Source organism: Hippichthys cyanospilos, chromosome 3 (assembly GCF_059441005.1).
Source record: "Hippichthys cyanospilos isolate Australia breed blue-spotted pipefish chromosome 3, RoL_Hcya_1.0, whole genome shotgun sequence".
NCBI lineage: Eukaryota > Metazoa > Chordata > Actinopteri > Syngnathiformes > Syngnathidae > Hippichthys > Hippichthys cyanospilos.
Window position 1 is genome coordinate 9,673,415 of NC_142371.1, and position 19,443 is coordinate 9,692,857.

The window sequence follows — 19,443 nt, forward strand, 5'->3', positions numbered from 1 at the left end:
ATGACTAATATTGTGCTTACACATTCGAGATGTTTATTTGCTCTTCAAAAAAATAAATGCCTTAACGCAAACGTTGCACTGAATACTGTAACCATGTTAAGTCATTCCATGCACAGTTGTAGCGCCATCCCTGGGTTATCCAGATGTTTGCACCCTCTGGCGCCGTCCCAGTTCAAAGGTCAGGAAATGTCATTTGAATCGAACAATTTCATGACGCATCAATCTTCATTAATTAAGTGCCTTGGTAATTTGGCCTACGAATATCATGGACAGTTGAAACAGAGGACAAATTCGAATTACAAAGTGCGTTGTCTATTTGAGATTTCTGGGTATCTGCTGTCACCTTGCGGTCATGTTCAAAACTTTTTAAGGAACAGCAACGTCGACAACCGTCATCGTCGTGATTCAATGGCGTCTCGGGAAGAATTCTTTGCTGGTAAAAACCCTTGATTTTTGGGTATAAACCGACACGTGTTGGACTTTTTAGATCGTGACAGTTCTTTGGTGCGATTACGAACACCGAGGAAACCATTTAGGCTACATTGTACTTCGGTTGAATAGGCTTTTTGTTTGATCTTACTCTTATTTTTTTAATCACACACAAATTCTTACTTCTGCAGAAGATACGCGCTTCAACTTTCTTGCCCGATGATATGCTTACATGAAATATCACATGGCGTTATTCCTTCCATTAGGCATTTCCAAGATCCCATATGTTGCCAGTGCAGGGCCCAAAGATGTCATGTGCTTCAAACACTACAATGCACAGGAGGTACTGTGATCACTTGGCTCATGTGTGTTAAGACGGAATTTGCATCCCTAACGTGTCGTTTTTACTCTTGTACAGGTTCTCATGGGGAAGACGATGGAGGACTGGCTGAGATTCTCAGTGTGCTACTGGCACACTTTCTGCGGAAATGGTACAGTAACAATCGCTCACCTCAAATAATATGAGAACTTAATGCTGAGTAACCACATCGTTTTAGATATGACTTGAAGATTGGTTCGACGACTTCTAAAGCACGTATGAGCACAGCTCTGACCTTTATATCAAACTAACCCGACACACTACGAGACGGCTTGCCGTCTCAGACCCTCAAGCGAAGATGTCACAAGTAGAAATTATAATGAAATCATGACAATCTCGTCTCTTTACTCAGTGTGGATTCTACGTTGAGTTCAAGCACTCCGTTGTTTTGAGTGTAAATGCGTGAATACTTATTATAAATTATGCTTTCTGCCATCTAGCGGCAGAACGTATGTGTAACGAAACATACACTGTTTTCTTGAAAATTATCGTTTCCAGGCCAAATAAATAAAATTTGATAATTTCCTGCATCATACTATTTAGGTGAATTTACACTATTTGCTGGTTCAAGACCAGGGGCTGTAAATTTTCAGACTTTCAGCATTGATCTGCTGCATGTGATGTTTTGAAGAGACCATGTCATTTTGTGTTGGGACTACAGGTGCCGATCCCTTTGGGTTTCCAACACTAGTTCGGTCCTGGAATGAAGGCTCTCCCATGGAAGCAGCCAGGAAGCGACTACAGGCTGCCTTTGAGTTTTTTACCAAGCTTGGTGTAAGGGAATTCAACTTGCGCAAACTTGATTAGATAAAAAAACCCTGCTTGAGTACTCATTGTCACATTTGTTTTCACAGGTGAAATATTACACGTTTCATGACAGGTAACAGGACCGACATGACATAACATTATCCTCTGAGGTAACAAGTAAACAAGGGTGCCATAATAGCATTATTTTTCTCAAATATATCGTCTGCTTTTTTTTTTTTAGAGACATGGCACCCGAGGGCTCCACCCTGGAGGAGTCAAATAAGAATCTGGATGAAATCACTGATTTAGCGCTTAAGTTACAGAAGCAGACTGGAGTCAAGGTGTTGTGGGTGACCTGCAACCTCTTTGCCCATCCAAGGTTTGTGCAGTACACATTTATCCACAAGAACTCTGTGGATAGAATGTGATCCGATTCGTTTCTTTTTTCTTTTTTTTTTAAAGTGTAGAGTGGATTGTTATCTATGGTAATAAATAATGCAACATTGTTAAAGCTTCAATGAGTTGTCCGACTTTGGACAATTCAGACCATTTTTTTGTCCTGGCATGACAATGTTTGTACTTGTATTTGGCAGGTACATGAACGGTGCAGCCACCAACCCAGACAGTCACGTTTTGGCCTATGCTGGTGCTCAGGTCAAGAAGGGGCTGGATATTGCCAAGAAGCTGGGCGCAGAAAACTTTGGTATGGCCGAAAAATAAAACATCTAAATGTGAGCTTAAATTAATTTTCACTTACTGTAACCTCTGAATGCATGTATATTCAGAATTCCAAATGTTCATTGTTTGAGAACAGCAAGTTGTGCAAAAAAAAAAAAAGTGTTCTGAAACATTGAATAATTGGACATGCATTTGAAAGTTTAGAAAGGTCAAGGTTAGTATAAAGGTTATAGTGCATTTTAGTTTCATAACATTTTGTGAAAAGTGCATCAATGAAAGATGCCATCAACAGCAACGATTGTGTCTTTGTCTTCAGTGTTTTGGGGAGGACGGGAGGGTTTCATCTCTCTTCATAATACTGATGTCGCAGCAGAACTGAAACATATGGCCAACTTCTTCAAAATGGCTGTCAGTAAGTCAACAAACTAACTCTACTCACTGTTTTTTGCATTCCGTTGATGCCTTTTGAATCCAATATGTATTAGAATCACTACAAAAATGCCCACAAATCCTCCCAATTCCTGTTTTTCATCAAAATTGTATATTGTGCACGGTTGCAAGTGTCTGTTTGGGGGAAAAAAAACTAACAAAAAAAACATTTCCACATTATTGTAGATGTGCGGTGGTGCATGCCCCAAAAAATACATTACATTTAGGTGCAGATGCAAAAAAAACAACCAAACAAACAAAAATGGCTTCCATATTGTGCATTGCATTTGCTTTCGGTGCAGCACCCAGTGCCATGGCCTGTTACTGGGGCCCGTACCTCAGTAATAATGAGCTGTAGCTCAGTATCAGTATCTACTCTAAAATACTATGTCTGGGTACTCCAAGTTTTAGAATAAGAGCGAAGCGGACATGAATATACAGTATGTTATGGGTTCTATGTGGGCACAGTGGGTATCAAGTGGTCACTCAGAGCTTCATCGGTATTTGTCCAGTTCCCCAATGTCTCAAATGACCAAGAACTTTTTTTATACGTTTTTCAAACTTGAAATGAGTCATGTTTGCAATCGCTCAAGTGATTGTTTGACAACACACTTTGTTGTAGGTCATTTAGATTGTGTACTTGATGAATAAGGTTTCTGTGTGTCAGCGTTATACTGTATGTGCTTACTATCACCAGAGTACAAAGAGAAGATTGGGTTAAAGTGCCAGTTTCTGATTGAGCCAAAGCCAAAGGAGCCCTGCAAACACCAGTATGACTACGGTAAGGTGTTCAAGCCAAATGTGCTTTGCCTTTTTTAACCGTCGCACCGTGTGAGACTTCCAAGTCAGCATGGGTGTTTTTTTTGTTGGGACAAAATTTTAAATATGAGTAAGCTTCACATATCTCGATGGTAGAGTGGGTAAGTGGGAAAAAGGAGCTGTCAGTTTTCGGTTGACTTTAAGTTGTGTGTTTATTATTGTAACAGTATTGATGTTTTATGTTTTTATTTGTTCCCTCTGCAGATGCTATGAGTGTCTTAGGATTCCTCAAGCATTTTGGGCTGGAAAGTCACTTTAAGCTGAACATTGAGCCCAACCACACTACCTTGGCAGGGCACTCACATGAACACGACGTAGTCATGGCCTCTGCGTGAGATTTCTCAGCATGCGCAACGTTCTTCGTGCCGTGACGCTTTTGCAAACCATTCGGCCTCTCCTCAGGTTCGGAATGCTGGGTTCGGTTGACGCCAACACTGGCTCTCCCGATCTCGGCTGGGACACTGACCAGTTCCCTATGGACATCAAAAACACAACTTTGGTCATGAAGGTGAGTTCAAAGACCACGGAAAACACATTAACCAGACACAAGAGTAAAGCAAATTGATGAAGTGATACTAATTATGAATAATTCCCCAAATTCCCGGTACACACCCCAGTTATAAAAACTAGTAAGTACGAGAATAACATGGAAACAGGCAGATTTATATATTTTGCTGTTGAAAAGTTTAACCGTTTTTCATAGTCACAATTTTGCAGTTGCTCTGGGTGGCTTGACGGAATTCCTAAGTGTCATCCCCCCTCTCCCAGACGATCATTGAACAAGGTGGCCTACAGCCCGGAGGCCTGAATTTTGATGCAAAGGTGCGCCGAGAGTCCACTGATCCAGAGGACTTATTTATCGCTCACATTGGAGCAATGGACGCTTTTGCACGAGGACTCAGGAATGCTGTTTCCATCCATGAAGATGGCTTTCTTGCAAACATGCTCAAGGTGTATGGTCTCTTGCTTTCTTAATTTTACAGCTGGGTATTTTAGCATTTTCTGACAGTGGTTTTTTTTGTTTGTTTGTTTGTTTTTTTGACAGGAGCGCTACTCAAGCTTCAGCCAAGGCTTTGGATTGAAAGTGGAAGAAGGTTCTGCTACTTTGGAGGAGATGGAGGTAAACATCTGAACTTCAATGACCCCCTGCCGCTCTTCTCATTTATTTTGTCGATAATGCTATGTTCATGGATACGCATGAAAATAACCAAATAATTTGTTCGAACTCCTATTTTTTTTAAGTGTTTTTTTTTCATCCATCTATTTTCAATATATGCAATCTTTCATTTCAGGCTTTTATCAAGCAGAATGGTGAGCCAAAATCGACATCAGGGAAGCAAGAAAAATATGAATCCATCTTTAATCATTATGTGAACTAAAGATTCATCCTTGCTCATTGATACTGAAATAATTAAATGGTGTTAAATCCAATGCTCAAACCTCAAGGAGCACATTAAACTAATTGTACCATGTAATTATCTTGTTTATAATCGTAAGATAGTCTTGGGTGTGATGCAGAACATTAAAGGAACATTAAATGCTCCTTTATTGTTCTTTATTAACTACTAGCTCAACTAGTGTTATGAAAACAAGCAAAACACCTTCACAAGTCACAGAAGACATGAGCAAATTTGAGCTCATCACATCATTTTTATCATTTTTCATGGATGCCCACTTTTGCCTACAATCTATTGTGTTAAGTACAAAAAAACATGGTGTATAATAAAAATGAGTAAAAAACACTAATGCACTTTCGAGACTTAAATGTATACACAATCAGGTCCTGCACACAGTGTTTTTTCAGTATGTATTTTATATTCCATAAAGAGCATATTGCCCTTAATGTACAGAACTAAATGTTTTGGAGTAATCATTTTGGAATGATTTCCTTCTATGTAGCTGTTCGCTGTTGTCTCAGGTTTGATGGGTGTCTTCTCCAAATGGCATGTTTCAGCTCCTTCCACAGATGTTCAATGGGATTCAGATCTGGGCTCATGGAAGGCCACTTTAGAATAGTCCAATGCTTTTCTCTCAGCGATTCTTGGGTGTTTTTGGCTGTGTGTTTTGGATCGTTGTCCTGTTGGAAGACCCATGACCTGCGACTGAGACCAAGCTTTCTGACACCAGGCAGCACATTTCTCTCCAGAATGCCTTGATAGTCTACAGATTTAATTTTACCTTGCACACATTCAAGACACCCTGTGCCAGATGCAGCAAAGCAGCCCCAAAACATTACTGAGCCTCCTCCATGTTTCACCGTAGGGACAGTGTTCTTTTCTTCGGGGAGACGACCAAGGAGGACACCACTGCTGAAAAAAAAATCATAAAAAAGCGAGACTGGAATTTACAAAAATGCATGTTGACAAGCCACAAAGCTTCTGGGAGAATGTCCTTTGGACAGATGAGACCAAACTGGAGCGTTTTAGTAAGGCACATCAACTCTAAGTTCATAGACTCAAAAACCAAGCATACGAAGAAAAGAACACTGTTTATATATATATATATATATATATATATATATATATATATATATATATATATATATATATATATATATATATATATATATATATAATTCACTTTTCCTAAGACGCTTTCAATACATAGATTTATATTGATTAAATTCATTAATTTAGTGGCTGATGTGTTTAGAGAGCCTTAATTTAAAAATGTTGACTTTTTGGACTTTTGCTTTGTGTGTTTTAGACCTGTCAGACAGTGACGTTACTTACTGAAATACCATTAAAATACAATTTAGGTTTCTGTCATTTTTCAACCAATTCTGACAATACACCTATGGAACTGCTCAAAGTTCTTTAAAATGATCAACCAAACGAAGAATTTTAAAAAGAGCAAAATCAACGAAGTAACAGGACTGAGAATAGTTCTAACCAGGGGGTCAAACATTCCCTCTCCTGTTGACAAAGCACACGGCATCAGTTGAATTATCATCGCAGAAATATAAATGAAGCTTACTTCTGGCGTTCTAATGCCATGAAGATGTAAATGCTGAAACTTCCTTTTGTCTCGTAGAATATACCATTGTTTTTATTTTTGTATGTTTGTTTGAGGGTGTAAAGAAGACTGGATAACAATATAGAAACAACAAACTAAATTCAAGTGTATTGGAACTACTTATAAAAACAGGAACTGCTTCAAAATTTGGTTGGGATAATTAAAACCTGAACTTCACAGATTTAAAAGATGATTTTTATTACTATTTGTCATTTGAGGAACGGTCAGGCAACGAATGCTATTTTATGAGCCTTCCAGGTAGTTAAATTGTATTATACTCGCATATGTAATGAGGTCGACGTGCAGGACATTTTGCCTAAAAATAATTAAACAAAACATTATTTTACAGCTAATTTATTTGCCGGAAGCAAAACGCCACTCGTTCAATTATACGCCGCTTGTTCTTAGCTTGAGTCCCTGTGGCAGTTGACTTCAGGAGTGAACGTGCACCTTTTGCTTGACATCACATCATACTACTAGCCCAGAGAGTCAAATATCCAATCAGCGTACGCGTGAAGCGCTACGTTCCCTCTGTCGTCCAATCAACACATAGCGTGAGCTCTGCTCACTGGTGCGTCTCATCTGGTTGGTGGCTTGGAAGAACTCTGTGGAAGCATCCTATCAGAAGAGTCAGCGTCTTTGTCATTATACGAAATTTCGAATACCTCGCGTTGGCAAACTAACCAAATTAACATGAGTTACAAAAGTTGACATCATTGACATGTTGGAGCTCATTGATTAAACAGTGAATGAAGATGAATTGGTCGATTTCAATCGGCAGTTGAAATCGGTGTCCCGGTCCAAATAGTTTATCATTTTGTTTCTTGATTTTTTTTTCTTTTTTAATTTAATCTCCAAAATGTGGACGTTTTTGGGACTAGCCAGCTTCACGTATCTATACAAAAAGTCTGGAACGATTTGGACATTGGCTCACAGAGAGCTCATCACAGCCCTGGTCATATTTCTGTCAGTCGGACTGCTGTTGTCTTATTTCAAATATTTCCATGGCCACAAGTTCAGAATTTCTCGTGTGTTAAGTTCTCCTTTGAGTGCCTTGTCCCTCTTACCTGGCGTCAACCTTCTCATCCCTCAAAGTTCAACGCAGGGGAGTCGGAATGCGGACAACACGTCTCAAAAGGTAAGATTTGTCCACGTTGTTAAAAGGCGTTTTAAATCTCACCACAAACGGTGTTGTGCGTATTTGTGCGGTGAAAATTACGTACAAATAAAAAAAAAAAAAAAAAAAAAAAAAAAAATATATATATATATATATATATATATATATATATATATATATATATATATATATATATATATATATATATATATATATATATATATATATATATATATATATATATATATGTATATATATTACCACATTTTGTAACTATACCCTTGTTCCAAATTGTATACCCATCATGACAATCTGATTTTTTTGGTGATATTTTTGGAATTTATATAAAACAAAAATAAGAAATCATGTTTACATAAGTACTATTCACAGCTTTTGCCAGGTATCTAAAAAATGTAGCTCAGGTGCATTCTCTTTCCAAGAATCAACCTTGAGATGTTCCTACTGCTTAAGTGAAGTCCAGCTTTGGTAAATTCAGTTGATAGGACATGATTTGGAAAGGCACACACTTGTCTTTATAAGGTCCAACAAGTGACCGTGTGTGACAAACAACAAACATGAAGTCAAATGAATTGTCTGTAGTCCTGTGAGATTGGATTGTTTTGAGGCACAATTCTGGGGAAGGATAAAGAAAAACATTCGCTGCTTTGAACATTCCAGTTAGCACAGTGGGCTCCATCTTTCATAAATGGAAGATATTTGGAACCACTGGTACTCTTCCTTGAGCTGGATGGCTGTCTAGACTCAGTTGGTCAGAGAGGTGAACAAGAAACCAGTGGTGACTCTGTTAGTGTTCCTCAGTGGAGAAAGATGAGACTTCCAGTAGGAAAGTGTTTCGCAACTATATTTTGCCAGGCCCCTCCTAGAAAAGAGAAATGATGAAAATTGTTTAAGTATACCTACCTGTATCCTTTTAACATTAACAACAGAAAAACGCAATATAAATCAACTTTCAACAACTGTGAATTATTTTTATCGTGTTTATACGGGTTATAGCTTAGTCTAAAATGGAGAAAAAAAGAAGCAAGTGCACCAAAGTGCCTGAAACTAAAAGAAAATGATGACAATTTCTACTTTATTGCAATTACATTCCACATGACAAAAGCAAAGCCTTTTTCCTGGGATCATCTGCGCCCCCCCGGCATCACCTCGCGCCCCCCCAGGGGGGCCTGCCCCACTATTTGAGAAGCACTGCAGTAGGACAACCATCCAAATTTTTGCCAAAGGTGACTGTTAATAAATTCAGAGATTTCACCTAAAACTTTTTTCACATTGTCATAATGGGGTATTGTGTATTTCCAGATAAGAGATGAATTTAATAGCTTGGAACGAGGCTAAAATGTGAAAAAAATGAAGCACTGATGACGAACCTGATGGCTTAGCTTAGTGCAAAGGCAACTCCAGCAGCACTGAACCGACATGCATCAAAATGTCATGCATTTTATATTCAGAGCATTTTATATTCAGAGGACAGCCTCCCTGCAGTCAACAATAGCTGCCACATGGCCTATTATTGTATTAAAACAAATATGGTAAGTGTTTGCCCTTTCCCCTTGTATATGTCATTTCCCTTGTAGAGCCCGAGAAGAAGAAAACAAGTGGCTAATGGATCGTCCACGTCCTCTGCGAGAGCCGGGACAGACACCGAGCCAGATGTGGTGATCGTTGGGGCTGGGGTACTGGGATCGGCAATGGCGGCCGTACTGGCGCGAGATGGTCGCCTGGTGACGGTGGTGGAGAGGGATCTGAAGGAACCCGACAGGATCGTAGGGGAGCTCTTGCAACCTGGAGGCTATAGAGCGCTCAAAGAGCTGGGCCTTGAAGGTCAGTGACGCGCAAGTGAGCCGAGGCTAACCATTGTAACTTCATCCATCGTATAGGCTGCCGTAGGCTGATATGTTAAAGAGCTGATAACCTGTCATTTGTCATTTGCACGCGTTGTATTACTGTGCAAAGGCTCTTCATATCTTAAACCTACTGGCAAACAATAGGATTGGATTTGCAGTTCATCTAAACCATATTTGTATTGGCTTGGGCCGGTCCTGGGCCGGTTATGACATATTGTCGCTTTAATCACAGCAATCGATCATCAGTCACCATTGCTCATTTTCATCGTGAGTTATTTGATCTGAAAGAAACGATACCATCCCGATTCTACGTCAGGCGCGGTGGAAGGTCTCGACGCCCATTTGGTGAATGGTTATGTGATCCATGACATGGAGAGCAGCACGGAGGTGGAGATCCCCTACCCTCAGGAGGAGGAAAACGTCCAGTGCGGACGTGCTTTCCACCACGGCCGATTCATCATGGGCCTGCGGAGGGCTGCTCAGGCTGAGCCCAAGTAAGCGTCCTCAGAAAAAAAATATTTTTGGGGAGTGTATTATGGAAATCCATTTTAGCATTTATTTGAAATCAGCCGAGGATATATTCTTTATTCTCACTAAGTAATATGATTTGACACGTAATTAGAACAACAGATTGGAAGCTGATATTGAATAAATGCTCATAAATGCACTACATTTCTTGTAGTGGGAAAAAGAATCTTTACTCGTATGACAGTTGTTCCACTAGTGTGCCCTAGAAATTGTACTGCTGGACTGAATAGTCTTAGTGAGGATAAAGAAGGTGGCAGTCGACCTTTACGATGGATATCAAATGAATGCTCAAAAGCATACAATGAAAGCTGAATATGAACACCGATGAGTAGACAGTAGTGCTTACTGTCATTTGTCCATTTGCGTCCCCTAGTGTCACATTCATAGAAGGCACCGTGACCAGTTTGCAGGAAGAAGATGGCTGTGTAACAGGAATTCAGTACAAGGATAAACACACCGGGGACATGAAGGTGCGAAAAGGAAACTGATTGCCTTGTATGTATTATTATTTATTTTTAAATGAGTGTAAAGTTGCTGATGATAATGTCTTCTAGGAATTGCATGCGGCCTTGACAGTGGTGGCTGATGGATGTTTCTCCAAATTCAGAAAGAATCTGGGGTCTGGGAAAGCTCACATTACTTCTCATTTTGTTGGATGTCTCATGAAGGTGCCTCCCACATACACGCACACACACACACACACACACACACACACACACACACACACACACACACACACACACACACACAACTTGAACTATGCAGTATGACTCCTGAGACACCTGAGAAATGGAATGGGACAGCATATTCATGATATGGGACAATTTGATGCAGCTTTACGTTATTTATCTGACTGACTTGTACTTACCAGGACTGCCCCCAGTTTAAAGCCAATCATGCGGAATTGGTGCTGGCCAACCCAAGCCCTGTGCTCGTCTATCAGATTTCCTCCAGCCACACTAGAGTGCTTGTGGATATAAGGGGGGAGATGCCACGTGACCTTCCGCAGTATTTGGCCGAAAAGGTGCACCCTCAGCTGCCAGGTAAATACGAGGCATGCAACCACTTACATACCAGCAAATGCTGGCTAAAATGAAAATCCACACTACTATTTCAACAGGGCATTCATTGAGCCACTTCCTCAAATCATTTTGGCATTTGCTTATAAAGATGTCTTTCCTAATCCAAATTTCAAAAGATTTGTGATAACAATGTAGTACTATACTGTAACAATAATTTGAAAATAACAGAGATCACTGAATGAAAGGGTCCAGGTTGAGGAACTTTTTCACTTCACATTGTGAAGGTAGTATGACATCAGGCAAAAAAAGAAGAAACATGCACAGACAAAGACACGAAAGTAATAATTTTACCAGGATTAAGAATATTTTTTTCTTTATTTATACCTTCATTTATGATGTGTTAGCTGGTGTGGGGCTTTGGTAGTCATTTGCGCGATGACTACATGCAACCTGTGAGTGCCTCTTAAAAATCTAGTATTAGAAATATATATACACATTATTTACAAGATGAATAAGATCTTGGAGAAGTTTGTCACATGTAGAAAAAAAAATATATATATATATATATATAAACACACACACGCACACGCACACACACACACACACACAGTGGACCCTCGGGTTACGGCGTCCTTGGCTTACATTACGTTACTTTACCGTATTTTCTATTGGTGTCTAGTCAAATTGCCTCCGCTGCAACGCATCACTAGAATGCTGGTCTGCTATTGGTCAACGTCTCCACTCCTTAAAATACTGGTCTAATATTGGTCAGTGTGATGAGGTCACAAAGATGTTGGTCTGCTATTGGTCAGCGCACGGGGTCAGAAAGACAGCTGCCGAACGACCTGATCTCGTGTGAGAGTGCTTTCAATATCGTATTTATTATGCATTTTAGTGCTTAATAAAAACTTAAATTGGTTCTCCACAAGTCCCAAGATTGGTAGTGATGTCAAAGAGTGAAGTAAGAATATGATTTGTATCGAAACGAAGCTGGAGATAATCAAGAAATACGAAGAAGGCTAGCCTAGCCTAGCCTAGGCTACCCTCACTAGGGAATATGGCCATAACAAGCGTGTGTCACGTCCAAGGTAAATAAATCCTTTATATATTTTTTATTTATGTTATTTAATTGTATGCATGTATATTATATGAGTAGCACTTACTACGCTATTTTCATACCAATTTTTAATATGTGTATACAATTTTTATGTTTTTACCTGGTATTCTACATGCATTAGCTAAATACCATAGCTTTGGATTGCCCGCCATACAGCGAATTGGCAATTCGATCCCAACCGCTGAACGGATTAATCTCGTAAAAAGGGGGGCCACTCTATCATGTGGCGAAAAAATAGCTAATGAGTTTAGAACATCAAGTAAAAACATCAAAATTGTACATACATATTAAAATTTGGTATCAAAATAGTATAGTGAGTGCTACGTATATTTAATATTCATCTTTACAATCAGAAAACATCATACATAAAAAAATTAGAAAGGATTTATTTACCTTTCAATGGTGCTTCTTATGCTCATATTCCCTAGTAAGGGTAGCCCATGCTAGGCTAGTTTCATATTTCTTATATCCAGCTTCATTTCCACATAAATCATCTTCTTTCTTTAACATCACGAGCAATCTTGGGACCCATGGCGAACCCAGTCAAGTTTGATTTAATCAGTAAAATGCACTATAAATACGGTTTTGTAACCGTGATAGTTTTACCATTCCACCATTTTGAAACGAGTGTGGCCGGCCAATCGCAGCATTGTAGTGATGTGTTGCAGGGAGACAGTTGACGGCAACAGAAAACAAATGCACTTACCTAAAATCGCCTACAGATGGAGACAAAACAACACAAATACAGCCTACTCCCTAGAGTCATGACAGTTGTTTTTGTCGCAAAGCGGGGAAAATACCTTGGAGGGCATGAAAAAAAACCCTCAGTATTCCACATCGCAACATGAAAATAACGTAAGCCAGGGACGCTGTAACCCGGGGGTCCGCTGTATATAGTTCAAATCCACCAGGCTCCGGCCTTCCCGTGTGGAGTTTGCATGTTCTCCCCGAGCCCGCGTGGGTTCTATCCCGGCACTCTGGCTTCCTCCCACGCTCCAAAAACATGCATGGCAGTTGTATTGGACATACTATTGGTGTATTGGTGTGATTGGATGCATGAGTGGTTGTTTGTCACTGTGTGCCCTGTGATTGGCTGGTAACCAGTTCAGGCTGTCCCCCGCCTACTGCCCGAAGCCAGCTGGGAAAGGTACCAGCAAGCCTGCAAGCCTTGTGAAGATAAGCGGCTGTAGAAAATGGATGCATATGAATAACCAACTCCTGTACTAACAAAATATGAGTTCAAAATAGAAAGCAAGTGGTAGGAATAGATACATTTTGTAACTCTTCCTACTCCCTTTGAACATGTAAACTGCACTGAACCGTAATCTCCATTGTTGTTTTCTTTTTTTTGCCAGCTCTTTCTTTTTTCATAAATTTTACAAATGATATGATCACTCAAAAGTGCATACAATTTGAGGGCAAAGAATTGAGTGTTTTGTGTCTTTAATGTGAGGCCGATATAATTAATAGTGTGCAATACGTAGGGGATTAAGTCTTCTTGTGACGGAAGGCGCTGCGTTCATGCCAGCTCCGGCTTTTCATCTGAAATATCAGAGGTGCACTCTGAAAGCTGTAACCTTCAGGGGTCCATCTGAAATGGGGGCGCCGCTTATATTGATGGGGCACGTTTAGATATCCCGCACTTGTACTCGGCGTGCAACCTTCTGGCAAGGTGGCTGAGGGATCTGTGATCTCTTCAGGGCATTTGAAGGAACCTTTCATGGAGGCGCTACAGAACGACCGTGTCAGGTCCATGCCTGCCAGCTTCCTCCCGCCCTCTCCTGTCAACAAGCCAGGTACCGACTCACATGGAAGCGGCCCATTTCTACTGTTAGTTCGTTTGTGCGCAGACGGTTCCATGCGTGTTGTGTCTTTGTGGTGCGCAGGCGTGTTGCTCCTGGGTGACGCTTACAACATGAGGCACCCTCTGACTGGAGGAGGGATGAGCGTGGCGCTCAACGACGTCCGCATCTGGAGAAGCCTGATTCGGAACATTCCGCAGCTGTACGACGACGGCGCCGTGTTACAGGTGAAAGCAGCCCAGAATTGCTCAGTTTTGTTGAACCTTAAATCTCAAACTCACATGACTAAGCACCAAGCACTTACAGAGATCTGTTAGACCACGTGTCAAACTCTAGGACTGGGGCCAGATCCGGCCCGCCGCATCGTTTTATGTGGCCTGTCAACTGCCACGATCCTTGTGCATGTACCAAAAGTTGAAATTTATTCTGGATTGGTTGTGTATATGTAATAATAAAATGAAATTCCCAATGAGGGACGTTGGCACACTTGCGATAGAAAGCACTATGAAGAAGTGAACCTAACCATTTCAACTCAAAAAGGGATCCGCATTCTATATAGGGTGTCAAAAGACAGGTTGCAAAGACTATTTGGGCGAAAGATTTAGGTGTGTTAAAAATGTGTTTGGCCATTTAGCAGCGAATTTTTAGCCTAGCATTCTTTTTTTTTTTTAACACGTCTTTGGTTTCAGTTGAAACATGACATATCACTGAGAATTTGATATTCACTTAACCTTTACATTTAAATACAGGGAAATAAACACGAACTGTCACCACCATCAAATGTTCTCTGATCTGATGAATTCAATAATAGGGAAACCTATTCAACAATATTTTTACCAGTTCAGGGTTGATTTGAAATATGGCATATGGTTGAAAATAAATGTTTACTGAACTTTTGTATTCCCCAAACAGAAAAATAAGTCATCATAATCAGAAAAGGTTTTGATCTTAATAAAAGAAATTTAATTCACAGCTTTAAATGGCGGATGACGTGCCTGCATTAAAGAAGTACTTTTTCCTTATGAAATACAGCACTGCCCCCAATAAAACACTGGGCAAAACATCTACAATAATATAGTAATGACACAATATTTAAGTTGAAGTCTGGCGGTCGTGCTAGTACACTCCCATTTTCATAGGTCATCAAGGATACTGACGTCCATCGATTTAAGATAGTCCGTGGTTGCTCCTTGTTGCACAATCTTCACATCTTAAAGGGACAGTGTGAAAAGATTCGGGCCGTTTTTCAATAAAAAGGAATCAATCAAATGATTGTAATTTTCAAAAACTTGCAATGAATGTGTTCTTAATGACTATGATTATGTTTTAAGTATAGTCATAGGTCTAGTTATCATTAAATTATATTGCATGAGGGGTGGCACTTCTCCGGAGGCGGCCATGTTTGTTATAGCTAAGGACATTGGTAAATGCAGCACCTGCAGCTCCTTCTTCTGGCTGTAATGAAAAACGGTCTAAATATTACACACAATACTTTTAAGCCAGTCGAGACGCTCCCTCAATGGTGGAAGGAAATCAACTTCCCGGTTGTTAATTGTATTTTTTTTTTTTTGGAACTAGTAATATTGCTTTAAGAGAAAAGTCATCGACAATGCAGCTGCCCTCTTGTGGGTTGATTTAAAATTGCATTTTGCATGTATTTTATGGGCTGGTTAACAGGGCCACAAAGCAGACATCAATTTTATGACAGGCCACAGGTTTGGTCCCAGAGTTTGGTTATAGTATTTGCCTTTGACTCATGGCACATATACTGTAGAAAAATTATAATTCACAATCAGTGCTGTTGCCTTTTAAGGCTGCCGACAAATACAATTCATTCTCTGCAAGCGCGTTCTGAAATCTTTTTTTCCTTCGTTGAAGTCTGTGATGTCGTCACCCCCCCCCCCCCCCCCCCCCATCTGATTAGGCAAAGAAAAAATTCCACTGGGAGCGCAAATCATCTCATTCTTTTGTGGTGAACGTGTTGGCCCAGGCCTTGTACGAGCTGTTCGCAGCCACAGATGGTGAGCGTCTGTAGCCGACAAATATTGTTATTAGCTTGCAAATATATGCAAGTCATTTTTTCTTCTTCATTTTGGTGTGACCAGAGTCACTGCATGAGCTGAGGAAAGCCTGTTTTCAGTACTTCAAACTTGGAGGAGAGTGCATCGCTGGACCGGTCGGACTCCTCTCAGTGTAAGATTGGTCCTATCCTACTGTAGTGGTATTGCACTTGTTCCATGCTGTCAATGAATCATTACATCTTTATTCATCTTTTTTTTTACCAGTTTGTCACCCAAACCAATGATTCTCATTGGTCATTTCTTCGCTGTGGCCTTGTATGCAATCTACTTCAACTTCAAGTCTGAGTCGTGGCGCACCAAACACAAAGCTTTATTGAAATGTGGAGCCATCCTCTTCCGAGCCTGTACTGTCATGTTCCCCCTCATCTACTTTGAGATCAGGCACCTGCTGTACTGAAAGGCCTTCCCATGGATGCACGGGGGCAGGACTCAGTCTCCATGTCGCACAGAAAAAAAAAAAAAGTGATGCTTATCACAGGCCTTCATGTGACACGTTTATTTTGCACATGACTTTGCCTAAGGACGACAATTGTTCACTGTACATTCATATTTGAGATTTGCACAAGTCAGTGGGGTGGGGACTACACACATTCTGCCCTCATTTTCAACCTTGGTATTAAAACACATATGTATTTTCCTTTTGTAACTTGCTTAACATTTTAGTAGTGTTTTTCATACAGGTTAGTGTGCCATGTCTTTTAATTGTAGTGCCTATTACTCCACATTTAATACACGGGGAAAATGCAACTTGCAAAGAAGGATCCTGTATAGAGATGGGCAGGTACGGTTACCAGTTATCGGGCTGATACCTGGCCATATTTCAAGGTATCAATATTAGTTATGGTAGCCAACACCAGTGTCGGCTGTAGCCAAGCTGTAGCTGTTTTACCATCAGGAGGGTTTACAGTGTGATTGTGAGCGGTGGTTGTGTCTGTGTGCCCTGTGATTGGCTGACAACCAATTCAGGATGTACTCCACCCGTATTCTGATACTGTTTACCGATGTGTTACACACTAACCCCAGGCTACTTAGTTTTAGGCTTTAATTTGGAAATGCAACGCTAATCAAAACAAAACAAATATGGTTTTACATCTGTTAACACACTGTACAAAAACTCACTATGTTTAAATGCCTGCGTCAATGTTGACAACACTGAAAGAATTTGTATAAAGTCTTGGCGTTGGCTGAACTTTTAACGGACAAATCAACAAACCTTAGTTCTGTGGACCCGTTACATTTACACATACCTACACAATTTGATCCTGTGAAAACAAATAGCTTTCATTGTGAACAAGGTCAGTTGACTGATTTTAGCCACACATCACACACATTGTTGGGCCAGTTACTCCTAAACAGTAATGCATTTTTTTACTTATTACTGTCATTTCCAAGTAATTAGTAACATAATATTACTGTATGGGAAATACGAGGAATTAACACTACTTCTGCATTACTTTTACATTACTCTCACAGACATATCTGGAGATATGGATTTGCCATTCTAAATGTAGCTCATTAAAAATTCAGTGGAATGACCTTAGACAAAGCTTAAGTAAACTTACGTGCTCAAAATAAATACTATTGCTCTCTTGGACTTGTAAATGATGCCTAGATCACTGGAAATGTAATATAAGTATATATATATATATATATATACAGTGGTACCTCGGTCTTTGAACGCCTCTATACTCGACCAAATCGGTGCTCGACCAAAAAAATCAAGTAGGTAATGCATCGGACCTCAATCAGATTTTCGGTGCTCGACTAGCCGAGCCTAGGTGCTCGACTAGCCGAGCCTAGCCGAGCCGAGCCGAGCCGAGCCGAACGCGCTCCTCGGCTCTTTTCGGCCGACCCGAACGCGCTCCTCGGCTCTTTTCGGCCAGTTCAAGCGCCAGTTCAACTCAGACCGCCAACGGAGTAAGGCTTACGCAGTTTGTTTGCGTACGTATTTCTTTCCAATTTTCAACTTTTTTCTGTTGCGCTAGCCCTTAATGATGGGTCCTAAGAGAGATCGTGATAAGGGGAAGGCAAAGAGAAAAACAGTGAGGACCACTATCGAACGGAAGAAAGAAATAATAGCAGAATATGAAAGTGGTCTACGGGTGTCCGACCTCGCATCGAAGTACAAAATGGCAAAGTCAACCATTTCCACTATCTTGAAGCATAAGGAAGTGTTAAAGAAAGCTGATGTTGCAATGGGAGTGACAGCAATTAGTAAGCAAAGGCCTCAGATAATGGAAGAAATGGAAAAGTTGCTTCTTATCTTCACCAAGGAAAAGATGTTGGCAGGGGACAGCATTAGTGAAGCTCTCATCCGCGAAAAAGCTCTTCAAATTTACGAAGATCTATTGAAAACTACTGGAGGTGAAAGTGCTAGTTCATTTACTTTCAAGGCAAGCAGGGGATGGTTTGAAAAATTTAGACACAGAACGGGAATTCATAAAGTTACCAGGCATGGGGAGGCATCCAGTTCGGACAAAGCAGCGGCTGAGAAATATGTTACAGAATTCAGCGAGACCATCAAGGCTGAAGAGTATGTTCCTGAACAAGTGTTTAACTGTGACGAGACTGGCCTGTTTTGGAAGAAATTGCCGGCCAGTACGTACATCACAAAGGAGGAGACAAAAATGCCTGGTCACAAGCCTATGAAGGACAGGCTAACGCTGTTATTGTGTGCCAATGCTAGTGGAGACTGCAAGATCAAGCCCTTATTAGTGTATCATTCAGACAATCCCCGTGTATTCAAGAGAAATAACATCATTAAAACTAAGTTACCAGTTATGTGGCGAGCTAACACTAAGTCATGGGTCACAAGACAATTTTTTACTGAATGGGTCCATGAAGTGTTTGCTCCCCAAGTTAAGGCATACCTCATCGAAAATAAGTTGCCTTTAAAATGCCTCTTAGTGATGGACAATGCCCCTGCCCACCCTCCAGGTCTAATGGATGACTTAACAGATGAATACAGTTTCATCAAGGTGAAGTTCTTGCCCCCCAATACTACTCCCTTACTCCAGCCTATGGACCAACAGGTAATTGCTAACTTTAAAAAACTGTACACCAAAGCCCTCTTCCGAAAGTGTTTTGATGTGACATGTGATACCCAGTTGACCCTTGGAGAATTTTGGAAGTTTCACTTTAATATCCTCAATTGTGTTAACTTAATAGACCAAGCTTGGAGTAACATCACTTGTAGGACATTAAACTCTGCATGGCGAAAACTTTGGCCTGAGTGTGCACCTGAAAGGGACTTCGAGGGTTTCCAGTATGAGGCTGTTCCAAGCACTTCTGCTGTTATTCCTGTTGGTACATGTACTACTGAAGAAAATGCTGTCATGGAGGACATTCTTTCCATGGGAAAAAGTTTGGGCATTGAGGTCAGCAGGGAGGACATTGATGAGCTTGTGGAAGGCCA

At 40.5% G+C, this 19,443-nt stretch overlaps 2 protein-coding genes across 2 annotated transcripts; both read left to right on the top strand.

Annotated features, from left to right (window-relative positions):
* The first annotated feature begins 194 nt into the window (after nucleotides 1–194).
* Nucleotides 195–5,023, top strand: LOC148425716 (uncharacterized). Its single transcript, XM_088410801.1, has 14 exons — nucleotides 195–436; nucleotides 696–772; nucleotides 848–920; nucleotides 1,470–1,582; nucleotides 1,663–1,688; nucleotides 1,797–1,934; nucleotides 2,149–2,258; nucleotides 2,550–2,645; nucleotides 3,360–3,443; nucleotides 3,686–3,812; nucleotides 3,884–3,989; nucleotides 4,250–4,432; nucleotides 4,527–4,601; nucleotides 4,774–5,023. The coding sequence occupies exons 1-14, from the start codon at nucleotides 211–213 to the stop codon at nucleotides 4,858–4,860; spliced, it is 1,521 nt and encodes a 506-aa protein (XP_088266927.1). The 5' UTR covers nucleotides 195–210; the 3' UTR covers nucleotides 4,861–5,023.
* Nucleotides 5,024–7,216: 2,193 nt separating this feature from the next.
* sqlea (squalene epoxidase a) lies at nucleotides 7,217–17,609 on the top strand. Its single transcript, XM_088411798.1, has 11 exons — nucleotides 7,217–7,634; nucleotides 9,209–9,455; nucleotides 9,795–9,972; nucleotides 10,380–10,476; nucleotides 10,561–10,674; nucleotides 10,878–11,049; nucleotides 13,846–13,941; nucleotides 14,032–14,174; nucleotides 15,872–15,968; nucleotides 16,053–16,140; nucleotides 16,233–17,609. The coding sequence occupies exons 1-11, from the start codon at nucleotides 7,356–7,358 to the stop codon at nucleotides 16,423–16,425; spliced, it is 1,704 nt and encodes a 567-aa protein (XP_088267924.1). The 5' UTR covers nucleotides 7,217–7,355; the 3' UTR covers nucleotides 16,426–17,609.
* The last annotated feature ends 1,834 nt before the right edge of the window (nucleotides 17,610–19,443 follow it).